The sequence below is a fragment of the Mastacembelus armatus genome, chromosome 9 (genome assembly GCF_900324485.2).
Source record: "Mastacembelus armatus chromosome 9, fMasArm1.2, whole genome shotgun sequence".
NCBI classification, from domain to species: Eukaryota; Metazoa; Chordata; class Actinopteri; order Synbranchiformes; family Mastacembelidae; genus Mastacembelus; species Mastacembelus armatus.
The window spans coordinates 427,139-439,998 of record NC_046641.1 but is presented as its reverse complement, the minus strand read 5'-3'; the positions used below and the strand labels follow the sequence as shown (position 1 = coordinate 439,998).

The window sequence follows — 12,860 nt, the reverse complement described above, 5'->3', positions numbered from 1 at the left end:
TGGCATGGTGCTTTTGATCTCCTAAAATCCACCACCAGCTCCTTAGTCTTGGTGGTGTTCAGGAGAAGATAGTTCTTTTTGCTCCAGTCAGTGAAGGCCTCCGCTAGGTCCCTGCACTCCCCCTCCCATCCACCATGAACACATGCCACAACAGCCGTAACAGTTGCAAGCGGCAATAAAACAATCACGCATTTTCTTCAGGAAATGCCCAAAGCAATCACACTTCTGTTCTCTTACCTCTATTATATTCTACTTATTTTTGACGCGCTTCTCCTCTTTAACGCTTGTAGCTAGAAACATGGTTCCAACTGTAAAATGTTAAGCATGTTATGCAGATGCATGCTATTGATGTTTCTATCTTGTTTCTGTGATTTTATATTAATTTTAAAATATTAAATAATTCCAGTTGAACTGAATGGGAGAAATTACCTGCTTCAGACATTACTGAAGCAGGTCAGTGTTCATGAGCCTTTATCTCTGGCATACATGCAGCTAGAAACTGTTTGAATTGTAAAATTCTTATACATCTTTCATCTGTCCATCTGCCATGCTCCATCTTCTACAGTTTTTTATTATTTTAAGTCTAAAGTGAGGGTTGTCACAGCCCTTTTCTGAGTTTAACAGCATGTGATGTCAACAGCTAGAGTGGAGAACAGTCTGGTTCTCCAAGCAGAAAAAAATTCTCTGAACTGCCCTCATGGCTTCAAGTCACATTTGTGTCTTCATTGACTTCAATACAATTCTGCTGCCAGCAGCTGTTGTCTGAGGCTGTCAGTCTAACCTGCTCTCACGCCGTAACTTTAACTCCAATCTAGACAAACTGTGCATGTTGTTGTTGTACAAGATGTTAGGAATCTAGTAGTGAAAGGATTTCTGCTGTAGAATGAGTATTTTTGGAGGAAATTATGAATCTGCAAAGTGTTTGTAGACAGCATTGTTGCTACTTAGAGAGAAATTGTATTTACATTGTGATACATTATTTCTATTCAGATTAAGTTACCCTTATTAATCCCACAAATGGGGAAATGCCATTACCACCCAAAATGCACACACAGCAGTGAACACACACACCGTGAACACACACACACACACACAGCCAATGCTGCGGTGCCCGGGGAGCAGCTGGGGGTTCGGTGCCTTGCTCAAGGGTATATAGTCCCTTATGTATGTTCAGTTTACCAAAAAGTGTCTATGAACTATGAAACAATACCCCTTTATATATCATGACCATATTGGCACATTATTGGGAAACGTATTGACTTTCCTGTAACGTGGCAAAATTAGAACACCATACTTTGTTGCAAATTACACCCCCATGTGGGTATTTATGGAACTACAACTGTTGAGCTTTACTAGTGCAAACATGAATAAGGATGGGATAAAGTACTTTATGATTGCAATCTAATTTGTTCTATAAATGGCTAACATATTCAGCTGTGTAGCTTACACAGGACTCGTGCATTTCCTGCTATAACAAGGGAAAGATTCCTCAGATTCGACCCTTGCCTTATCCAGTAAATGATTGAGTGAATGGCAGACTAAAAATGACCTATGTCAGTAATATCATAGTGGTGGGACAAGTAAAATTGTGTCACTTGTAATGTGTGCTGTATTTCATGTCTCATGTAGGGAAAGAAGCAATGTTAGAAAGCTATCCAGAGTGCCAAGAGGTACTTACATCTGCTGGGGGTTGAGAATGTGGTGACACCTACAACTGTTGAGGTACCAAGCAATATGGAGTTTCCACTGTGTGACATGAGGTAAGGTTGCAAAGGTTATGAAAAAATTTGAAAACTATGGAAATGAGCTGAAACCAGGAATGCAGGTTACCTGTCGCCATGTAGGTAAATATAACAATACAATATGCACAACCACAACATCAGGTGATATAAGGTGCAAAGTGGTAGTAAGGACTGATGGAATACTAGCAATACCCATAGCAGATAATGATACCTACACGTTCACCATACCTGACTTTAGTATGGAAACTCAGGCAATAGCGGATGTTTTTTGATATTGCTGAAGTAACATCAGGCTATGCTAGGCTAACATCTATGCCATTCTGTAAAGAATGGGAGGTGGACTAACCCTCATGTACTGTTGGAGATGTTTTCATCTACCAAAGGTCATTTTTCACTCTTAATTAGGCCATAACCTTCACTGTATTTCAGCAAATGGAATGATGCTTGGTGACAAACCTTAATTTGACATAAATTTTGGAAATCTGATTTAGAAATTTTCCATAGGTGAATAAAACACTGTGGGCAAATTCACTACCCTTTCATTATGTTCGGGATGAAAACATCTACTAAAATAAACTGTTGTAAAAATGATATGATTTGTGGTTTCCCCTGTTGGGAAGAGGTAAAATTTGAGATTTTTACTGTTGACAACCAATTGTTTGTCTGTGTATGTGTATGTACAAGCTCGCCATTTGTAACAAGTACAAGAATCCAACAAGGAGAACACCCTGGAAAAAAATGTGGAGAGGAAAAAAACCTGACCGTTGCCTTACTGCAATTGATCGCTTGATTAACACCCTATTGAGGAGAGGGTTTATTCCTTTAACCCTACCACATCAACTGCAGGCCACAACCACTGTAGGAGCCAAATGTCAGCAAATCCTTCTTCCGCGAGCCAGATCTTATTTGTGTTACGCAGTTTACTGAAACCAATCAGGGAAAGTCTTTGGGGGTCATGTGACTTGTCATGTGACATGGGTTACAGGTTCCCCCCCTGTTCCCATGTACATCCCTGTGCATGGTGGTTGGCAGCGGATCACTGGCTGAGGGGCATCCAGTTGTTAACAGATGGAACAGCGAATGTATGTTCTTTAAAATTGGTTGTCCTAGTTCACTATATTGAAGCCAGTCCTGGGGGGTTTCTTATTCGAATAGAGATCATCACACGTGGTTCAAAATTGGTGGAGTCAGAACCACAGGATTGGTTGTTGGTTGTATATATATGTAGGTTGTATATGTAGGTTGTGTAACATTGTTGGATCACTTTACCATATATGTATCGATCACAAGGATGTTCTTGGTTTTGCTTATGTCCGGTTCCACTGAAAGAAAATCCATGCAGGCAAGTTCTAATGGTCGAGATGTGTGGATATTGACCAGAAGTGCAGCTCTTGTAGGTAAGGTCTTCCTTTTGATGAATCTATCACAGGTTTGAATCCTATGCTGTACATCAATTTCCGTTTTTGGCCAATAGAACCTGCGATGGACTGCGTAAAGTGTGCATTCAATACCCAAATGTCCCAAATAATACTTCAGCTCGAAATTCCTGGGGCAACACAAGTTGATAATAGATCTGGTCTTCAACTTGCCTCCTTCTCACGAGAATGTTATTGTGGAGTTCCAGACAATGTTGTTCTTGAAGGAAAGGGGGTAAAGTTCATCCCTCAAGGTGGAAGGTGGGGTTTCTCCAGTTTCTAATAGCGTTATTATGTGCCTCAGGGTTTGGTCTCCTCTATGTTTGTCAGAAAGTTCATTGTTTGTTAGCTGAGGCATTACAGGAGAAGCAAACTGAGTGTTATTGACAAAATTGTCAGTGTGTGCAGAAAGTGACTGAATAAGAGCAATGTTAGGGCTATTAGCTGTGCTGTAGATCAACTGACGGTCACTTATAGCCTGCACCACATGCTGATCAATGGTGACGAGGTCTCCCCCAATGGTGTTGGGGAAATTGTCAAATTCTCTCACTTTCTTTTTGGGACATTGGATCACTGAACAGTTCACCATGTGGTCTGCGTGAACGTTTTGCTTGCCAGATCGAGATTGTTGAAAGAGTGGATAACCATCTGTAACTGGTGGCATCCAGTTTGGCAGCGGTAAGTAGATATGTCAACGGGTTACTGTCAGTAACCACCGTAAAATGGGTACCATATAGGTAGTCATGGAATTTTTCAGTTACAGCCCACTTTAAGGCTAGGAATTCCACCTTGTGTGCAAGGTATTTTGACTCATCTCGTGAAAGACCACGGCTAGCATGTTCAATTCAGTTTTAATTGTATAGCACCAAATCTCAATTCAATCATCTCAAGGCACTTTACAAAAAAGAAAAAAACCAATAAATCCCTTAGGAAAAACTCCCTTTAACGGAAGGAACCTCCAGCTGAACCAGGCTCAGTCTGGCTCAGTCCAAAGTCCAGGCTCAATCCTAAGGGACTACGGTTTGGGTGAGTGGATAGGGGAGACAGAAAAGAATAGCAAATATGCAATCACTCTGTTTTATTCTTGTTGTTCCTGGTACAGAATAGTTCCAAGACCTGTGGAGCCGGCATCCGTGTGCAGAAGGTAAGGTTTTTGTGGGTCAGCAAAAGCAAGAACAGGTGCTGAGCTTTCAAAACTATGGTTTTGAAAGCTTTCAAAACTATGGTTTTCAAAACTATGGTTTTGAAAGCTGTCTAACATGCAAAAGTCCAGAGTCCACCAATTGGTTCTTTGGGATTCAAATATTGGTCTCGTTTGACAGTTGTCAGTTTTCTGTGAAGGAGCGGTGAGGTCATGTAAGGGCTTTACTATGGTGGAACAGCCTTCTACAAACCGGCAATAGTAACCAGTAAAACCCAGAAAGGAATGGAGTTCTTTTAAGTTTTCCGGGACTGGCCAAGATTTGAGGGTTTCTATTTTTTCAGGATCTGTTTGTACTCCATCTTTTGACTCAACATGCCCTAGATATTTTACTGATGTTTGGAAAAAATACACACTTATCCACTGACAGCTTAAATCCAAATTCTTTCAGTCGATTTAGAACTTTGAATAATCTCTCCATCATGTTCATGGGTGAAAAGACAATGAGGTCATCACTGAAAACCAAGACTTCCTTCGAGTTTATTTCTCCCATAAACTTTCATATCAGCCGCTGGAATGTACTGGGTGACCCACTGGGGCATGCGGTTAAATTCTCCAAATCCCAGTGGGCATCCAAAGGCCATTTTGCATTTGTCCGCTTCTTCCATTTCAATTAGGTAGTATCCCAATTTTAGATCCAGAACAGAGAACCACTCTGCACCAGAGAGAGCTGTAAATGTGTCCTCCAATTTTGGCAGTGCATGAGCATCTTTGATGGTTTTTATGTTCAATTTCTGGTAGTCTATACAGAGTCATACACTCCCATTTTTATTCCTCACAACAACAGTGGGTTGTTGGAATCACACTCACCTTTAAAGTAAAAGGTGAGTCTGATTCCCTGATAAGTCCTGAATCAAGAAGTTCCAGCAGATATTCACGTACAGCATCCAGGTCTTGTGGATGTATTGGTCTAGGACGATGCTTGAAGTGAGTAGGATCAGAAAGCTTGATTTGGTGTTGAACTTCATTTGTTTTCCCAAAGGTCATGTTTAGCAAAAACTTCTGGAATGTTACTGAGTTTTTCAATGATATGACTATTCCATTCAGGTGATAAAGTTGAGTTGCCAAAATTGAAATCAAATGTTGGAGTGTAGGGAATATGTTTTCTGATATGCTCTGCTTTGACACAATGGACCGGCACTGCAATTTCTGCAATGGCTATACGGGCTGAAATGCTTATGTCATGACCAGACTTGTTGGAAATGACCACAGGTAAGCAACAGTGGCCAACAGTGAGGGAAATCAACAATACAAGACTGGACCATTAAGCCACCAGGCAGTGGGGAAGAAGTTGGATGTTCCACAGTGATCACCTTCTCAGTCTGAAAGGAGCGAGTGATAGCTAGGCCATCCAAGGCCACAGTTTGTCTGGCTGGGATGGTCTGTGAACTGTCAGCGTGCAGCTTTAAAATACTGTGATGGTCATTGCTGGCCAGTTTGTGTCTTAGCTCAAGAAGCTTTAAGACAGCCTGATACCCCTGGGAAGCAGGACTGAAAGCATGATATTTTGATAGATATTTGTCATATGCAAGATCAAGGGTATTTGTATCAATAAGTGCAAGAGGTTGGGAAACCCGGACATCAGGTACTACCAAAGTAAGAGTATCAACATCAATAGGTGCTCCAAGAATTCAGGGAGAAACGTAACAGTAAATCCAATGTAGCCAAGATACAGAACAGCTTGACCATTGGCTCCTACCACTTCCTCCCACAGATCATGAAGGGGTTTTATTTCTTGGTCTGACCAATAATCAGTGTAAAAAGAGTGTGGAATAGTTGTGACCTGAGAACCTGAGTCCAGTAAACAGCTGAAAACTGTTCCTTAACTTAGTAACTTAAGCAGTGCATTTCATGCCAATGAGTCCTTTCGGCAAAGTGGTAGAATGGCATTGAGGTTTGTATATGGGACATGGGTAGGCAGCAGCCTCTGCCTGTCCCCCTGCAGAGACTGCTTCTAGTTTGACGATTCATTGTTCTTAGAATTCCATGCTTTCTGTTGTAGTTTTTTTCTTTTGCAAAACAAGTGCAGGATAAAGGGGATTATTGCAACCAGCAGATATGTGTACATCCTCTCCACATTTAAAACAATAATTAGGTCTGGGTTTGGAAGTGCGCAGGATGTTGCCAAGATTTGGTTTGGCTGATCTACTTTGTGGTGGAGCTGACTGGGAAGATCGGGATTGCTGCGATAGAATGGCAGACATTTCACTTTGTAGCTTCTGCATCTGTTGCTTGAGTTCATTGATGGCAATGATGTCAGAGTGACCACAAGAACATGTACTGTACTGTACTGTACTGTGCGAATTAACATTAACATGATGCTTTCAGGCAGTCAAATGTTTTTTCATGAGGCTCTCCTTTGTTAGCTGCCTTATTTTCTTCAAAAATTCATAAAAAGATGGAGGGCTGCTCCTGCTTCATTTATTTATGACAACTTTGTTCCAACAGCCACGATAAAACTGCTTGAGAAGATGTTTATCAAGATCCAAAGGTGACATACCACCTTGTTTCACCAGGAATTTAAATCACTGGTTCTGACAAAGTGTTCAACCACCACTTTTTGTATTTCAGGAGGGCTTAAGTCATTTGGGGAAATGGACAATCTGAGAGGTGCTGGCAGTGACCCCAGTTGGTCAGGCAAAGAACTGCTGGAGGCAGGCACAGAATGTATAGTTTACCCCTGCTGGCTTGGCAGGGATGTTGCATACTCAATCTAGACTGAGGTGTCTTCATCTGGGTCACTGCACTGTCCCATTTAGTCCAAATGTTTACTTCTTTGACTCATTAAGTCCTTCAAAACAGTTTTTTCTCCACTATGAGTTGCAAGGAGCTTCAACTCGCTTATGTAATCTGCAGGGGTTCGGACTTCCGCTGTGGCTGGGTATTGACACAATAAATGATGTCAAAGTAAATCTAGGACTGATAAGCATAAGGTAGTATTGGATCTAGAGCAATCATTGCAGAACGATAAGTATACTCAATAATCAGGTTTTTATGAAATAAACTATTCGGCTCATCCTCAAAAATAAATTTCTTTGTTTATCTTTTAAGGCAATCAATTATTTTCTCATCTTTCTCAGTGTTTGTTGGACCAGAGACGACCACTGCATGTGCAACATTTACTCCTATCTCTTCAACAAAATCTATTGTTATTAAAAAGAAGCACGGAATACCTAACACTTAGGTGGGCACAACTCTAAATCAATACAGCAACAAGACTCCTGGCTAGTTCGCCAAGTGTAGCATTGCTTTAACAGCATGTACTTCAAGGGTTAAGGATTTCACAAGGAAAATACGACATGTGACTACAGTGCAGAAGAACTGGTTCTTACTGGAGTCTTTAGTGGATGAATGATGAGATAGAGACAAAATGAGAAAATTGTACTGCAAAATGATATATTCAAAAGATTAACTTAAAGCAGCAAAAGAAAGGATACACAAATGAACCACATAAAGAAAAAAAGAAAAAACTTCCAATCAACGCAATAGATTTGTGTTAGATTTGTGTTATGTTAGCTCGTAGGAAAGGAATGTTGCATTGTGATACCTCAACACAGGAACAACAATGGAAGTATGACACTGGCTGTACAAGGATTGAGGAAGCTGAGGAATGAGCATGTTAAGAACACAAAGGGTACAAGTAGCTGTTGGCCTGGTTGTTCTCAGGAGCTTGGAAAGCAATTTTGACCAGAATAGGAGTAGTATTGGGTATTGTTTTGCTTATCCTAATGCTGCTTACTTATGATTTCTAAAACTAGCCATATCAAATAGGGGCAGTACTCAGTGAGAGATGATAATTTAACATTAGCCACATTCAAGCTAGAGGAGGAACCTGAGGATTCAGGTGAGAGCACATATATGAACACCAAGAAGAAGGTTGTTGGGAATATTTGGTTTAAAAGGAAAAGGGAAAAAAAGAATTTTACTTCTGGAAATAAAACATATAAGAATATGGAATGGAAAAAGATAGTATACAATATATAATTAATCTTAGACCTACTGCCACATGGTCCACTGTCCCTGTGTGCTTCACAAACATATTAGTCATTTAGTTCAATTAGTGACACCACCACCTCATGATCAAATCAAGCCTCATTTGTAGAGCCTGGAGTAACCGACAGTAAGCAGCATATAAAGATAAAGGGTTAATCTGTTATGATGTGATCGGCCCAGTTCATAGCACAAGTGCGCACGATTACCAGATACTGAGAAATAGTTATTCAGCATTTAATAAAAGCAGCATAGTAAAAGCCTACCCAGAATATACTTTGAATTGAACTGCTGCCTAAATAACCACTTTAACTGTGTTATCAAACAATCATGGTAGAAAACAACCAGCACTCTTCCATAGGAAGCCAAGGTTACAACTGGCAAGATCAACTGGATGCCTATGAAATACGAGAAACCTTCTAGCATTACTCCCACCCCAGGTCCTACGGGTGGCTCCAAAACCAACACCTTTAGTGCAAGCTAAAGCTAGTGCAAGCAACTTCATCCACCTTTAACTCAGAGAAGACATCAGAATCACCCTGATCTTCAATAATTAACTCTCAAGGGTTGACGATGCGCCGGCACATTTTGTGGCATCTTCTCCTGATAATGCCATAACGATCTTAAATTACTCAGTTTTGATCGTACAGATAGCAATATATCATTCGAATCTACTGTTGTTATTATTACTCACAATAACAACAAACTGCTGTGCTTTTGTAAAATAAAGAAAGCAAACAAGGTGCGCTCTCTGTCTCTTCACCTCTCTTCACAGACACGTAAATAAAACAACCTGAATTTCAGTGAATATTTGCCTCAAAGAAATGAGAAATATATGCATAGAAAGCTTGAAATGTTTTCTTTTATATGAAACAATTAAATTTGAAAACAAATAATCTCTTTTTATGTAATCCATATGAAAGTAAGGAGCAGTACGGTTTCTCGTGTCTCACTTCATTATGGCTAATGTGATCCTGCCTCGCACTGAGCGCACTGTTCATATGGAAATAATCTGAGGTAAGCCAGGTAATTATGTGCACGCCCCCGAGAAATGTCATAAAACGTCAAACTTCATCATAGAATTTACTCACTTTTTCTGCATGTTTGGATGATGGCACGCTACGTGGGTGAAGAAGCATTTCAGATGGTTCCAGACAGCGATGAAGAGGTTACTTGGTCCTCAGAGGAAAAACGCAACTCAGATGACGAACGTTGGCATCTGCATTGCATTGCACTAATTCCATCTCAGCCACATTCCTGACTGAAAGGCTCATGATGCAGCTCATTATGCGGGTCTTTGTCTTCTCAGGTAAATCACATGACTATTCATGATCAGGCACACCTCCTTGCATGTCCATCCATCCATCCATCTTTTATACCCGCTTTTCCTGGCTCAGGGTCACGGGGATCTGCTGGAGCCTATCCCAGCTCTCCTTGCATGTCTTTTCTACTAAAAAAAAAGTGTCTTCGAAAAATTTAAATCAGTGTATCATTTTCTGTGAATGAGTGAACGAGATGATTTTCACATCATTTGGAAGAAAACACTTTTGGCTACAAGATCCAGTTCTCAATAGTCTTGTGAACCAATGTTCTGTATGTGTTTTATGGTCTTATTTCAGTGACTTAAAAATTTTTGTTTTCTCAAAAACATAATCATGTATAAACTTTCTGCTCACATATCATTGTAGCCCAGTTTGTGCTAATTACAGTGTTATCACACTTTAGCCATTAATATGTTTGAAAGCAACTGAAAAAATCTTATTTCAGTGACTTAAAAATTTTTGTTGCATAAATGCTGTTTTCTCAAAAACATAATCATGTATAAACTTTCATGTGAGCAGCAAGTTTATACATGATTGTGTTTTTGAGGAAAAAGTGTTTATGCATGGTTAGTGAAAAACTACAATTTTTTACTCACTGAAATAGGACCATAAAACACAAACAGAACATTGATTCACAAGACTTTGGAGACCTGCATGTTGTAGGCTGAAGTGTTTACTTCAGAGTGCTGTGAATGTCATCTTGTTCACACATTCACAGTAAACAATACACTGATCTAAATTTTCTAAGACACTTTTTGTCCAGAAAGGCCATATGCAAGAGGGTGTGGCTCAGGATGAATAGTCATGTGATTTACCTGAGGACACAAAAGACGCACTGAACGACCAGACAAAGACGCGCATAATGAGCCTTTCAGTCAATGTAGATGGGAGGGGATTAGTGCAGCACAATACAAAACAATGAGGAGCCAAACGATCCTCATTTGAGTTAAAATCAGTGTTTTTACTCTGAGGACAAGCTAAAGTATTTGTCTCTGTGTGGAATACAAGAAGCGCTTCTTCACGTCCGTGACGCGCCATCATCCAAACGCGCAGAAAAAGTGAGTAAATTCTAGATGAAGTTTGACGTTTTATGTCATTTCTCGGGGGTGTGCACATATTTACCTGGTTCACCTGAGATTATTTACATGTGAACAGTGGACAGTGTACAAGGCGGGACCGCATTACCTGTAATGAGGTGAGACAGGAAAAAACTGACTTCTCCTTACGTTCATACGGATTAAATCAAAAGTGATGATTTGTTTTTGACTTGAATTGTTTCACTCAAAAGAAAACATTTCAAGCTTTCTAGCCATATAATTCTTATTTTTATGAGGCAAGTATTCGCTGAGATTCTGGTTGTTTTATTTACGCTTCTGTGAAGAGAAATGGCAGAGACAGAAAAGTCCGAGAGCGCACCCTGTTGGCTTTCTTTATTTAAAAAAAGCACAACGTTTTGTTGTTATTATGATGGTATACCACTAAAACTAGACCCTTTACAGATTTGAATGATATACTTCTTTTATCTGTACGATCAGAATTGACGGAGTAATTTAAGTTTGTTTCGGCCTTATCAGGAAAAGATGCGTCAAAACGCGCCGGCGCGTGCGTCGACCCCAGAGGGCTAAATAGTTTTTTGCAACCCTGTTTGCTACACATATTACACTGTAACTATAAATAGATCAAATTAAAAATAGCACTGAACAACTCCACAATGCATAGAAATGTAATTGTAAAGCCAGTGTCATATTACCTGTACTGGGATCTGTCTTCATTTGCATAGGGAATGAAATTGCCTCTAGGTTGGGTATAGTTATGATACTGAGATGGAGACAAGATCAGAGGTGGCAAATCTCCTGGAAAACATAACAAAGGACATGTTGATCAACCAAATGGAATGTTTTTTTATATATTTTAAAAACCTAGTAATCCATTATTGAAATGAAACTATAGAGCAAATTAGGTTTGAAATATTAATACAGTAATCCTGGAAACATGCAGTCTGAAACATGCCTAAAATGTATCAGGGAATTTGTGCCCTATTAAAACTTTAAAACTAAAATTATTTTGATAAATATATTATACATTTCATATATTGAAGACTCATGACCCAGTGATTTGAAATTAAGTTTTAAAAATGTATATCAAGTTTCCTCATATAAAATATATATTTTTTGGAAAATATATATTTATTATGTTACTAATATGAAGATGCAATAAACTTAGAAGTTCAACTTAAATACCTATTAGTTAAGGTGGGCCTACAGAAAATGCCACATTATTAGATGGCATTATTTTTTAAGGAACACTGGTTGCAAAACTACAGCCTGTAGAATTTATACGGTATATAAAATATATACTATATATACTAAAAATGTTCTAACAAGACAACAAGACTTTATAAATATTACACATTAAGCATAAGCCATTATGAATAGCTATTTCGATACTTGAGGTACATCAGGTACTTCAGTAATTTTATGTAAGTAGGATTTAAATACAGGACTTTCACTTCTAATAAAATATATTATAGTGTGCTATTATGACATTTTCTTAAGGCTCTGAATACTTCCAGCCAGCCCTTAACCAAACTGTAATCACTGATATTTTAACAGCAAAGTCTTTATTAGCTTGAGCAATAATATTGTGTGCACCTGCTCTTTATTAGCTTGAGCAATAATATTGTGTGCACCTGCTTTCTCTCTGAATGCAGGGGTGCCAGGACAGAAAAACAGCTGCTCTAGCCTAAGAGCCCAGGAAGAAACCTATTCTAAACTAAATGTAAAATCTTACCAATCTCAGGCACAGACAAGGCGACTGTCATGGCCACACAAACGAAGAAAGCAGGAAGAAGGATCTGAGAGAAGAGGCCTTTGGTGTTCCTCTTTGCACAGTGGAACCTCTTGATAATTAGGCCATAAAACTGACTTAATTTCAACCACCAGCCCTCCAACTTGAAGCTGCCCTGCCCCTCCAGGACCTCTGGCTCTCGGGATGAGGGGTTCTCAGTATCCCCTTGAGGTAAAGGAGACAAAATGGCAAAATATAAATGAAATGCAATTACAATGCACCTCTGTCTGACTGGATGCTCTCCTGGACATTTCAAAATGCAAGATCAGAATCAATGCAGAACCAGAGATAGTCTTTTCAATTGTCTATTACCCATTCCGTGTCAAAACATTTATGAGATAAT

General features: G+C 39.4%; 1 protein-coding gene across 7 annotated transcripts in view; it reads right to left on the bottom strand.

The window, feature by feature from the left end:
• abca2 (ATP-binding cassette, sub-family A (ABC1), member 2) overlaps nucleotides 1–12,860 on the bottom strand; it is a 211,041-nt gene that overhangs the window by 46,807 nt on the left and 151,374 nt on the right. For all 7 annotated transcript variants that reach the window (XR_003296547.1, XM_026322565.1, XM_026322568.1 and 4 more), the window contains 2 exons: nucleotides 12,461–12,682; nucleotides 11,421–11,523 (listed from right to left, as the gene is read on the bottom strand). Coding sequence is in view for 6 of the 7 variants with exons in the window: in XM_026322565.1 (XP_026178350.1) it covers nucleotides 11,421–11,523; nucleotides 12,461–12,682 (325 nt within the window). In the remaining variant the exon portion in view is untranslated. The remainder of the gene's footprint in view (nucleotides 1–11,420; nucleotides 11,524–12,460; nucleotides 12,683–12,860) is intronic.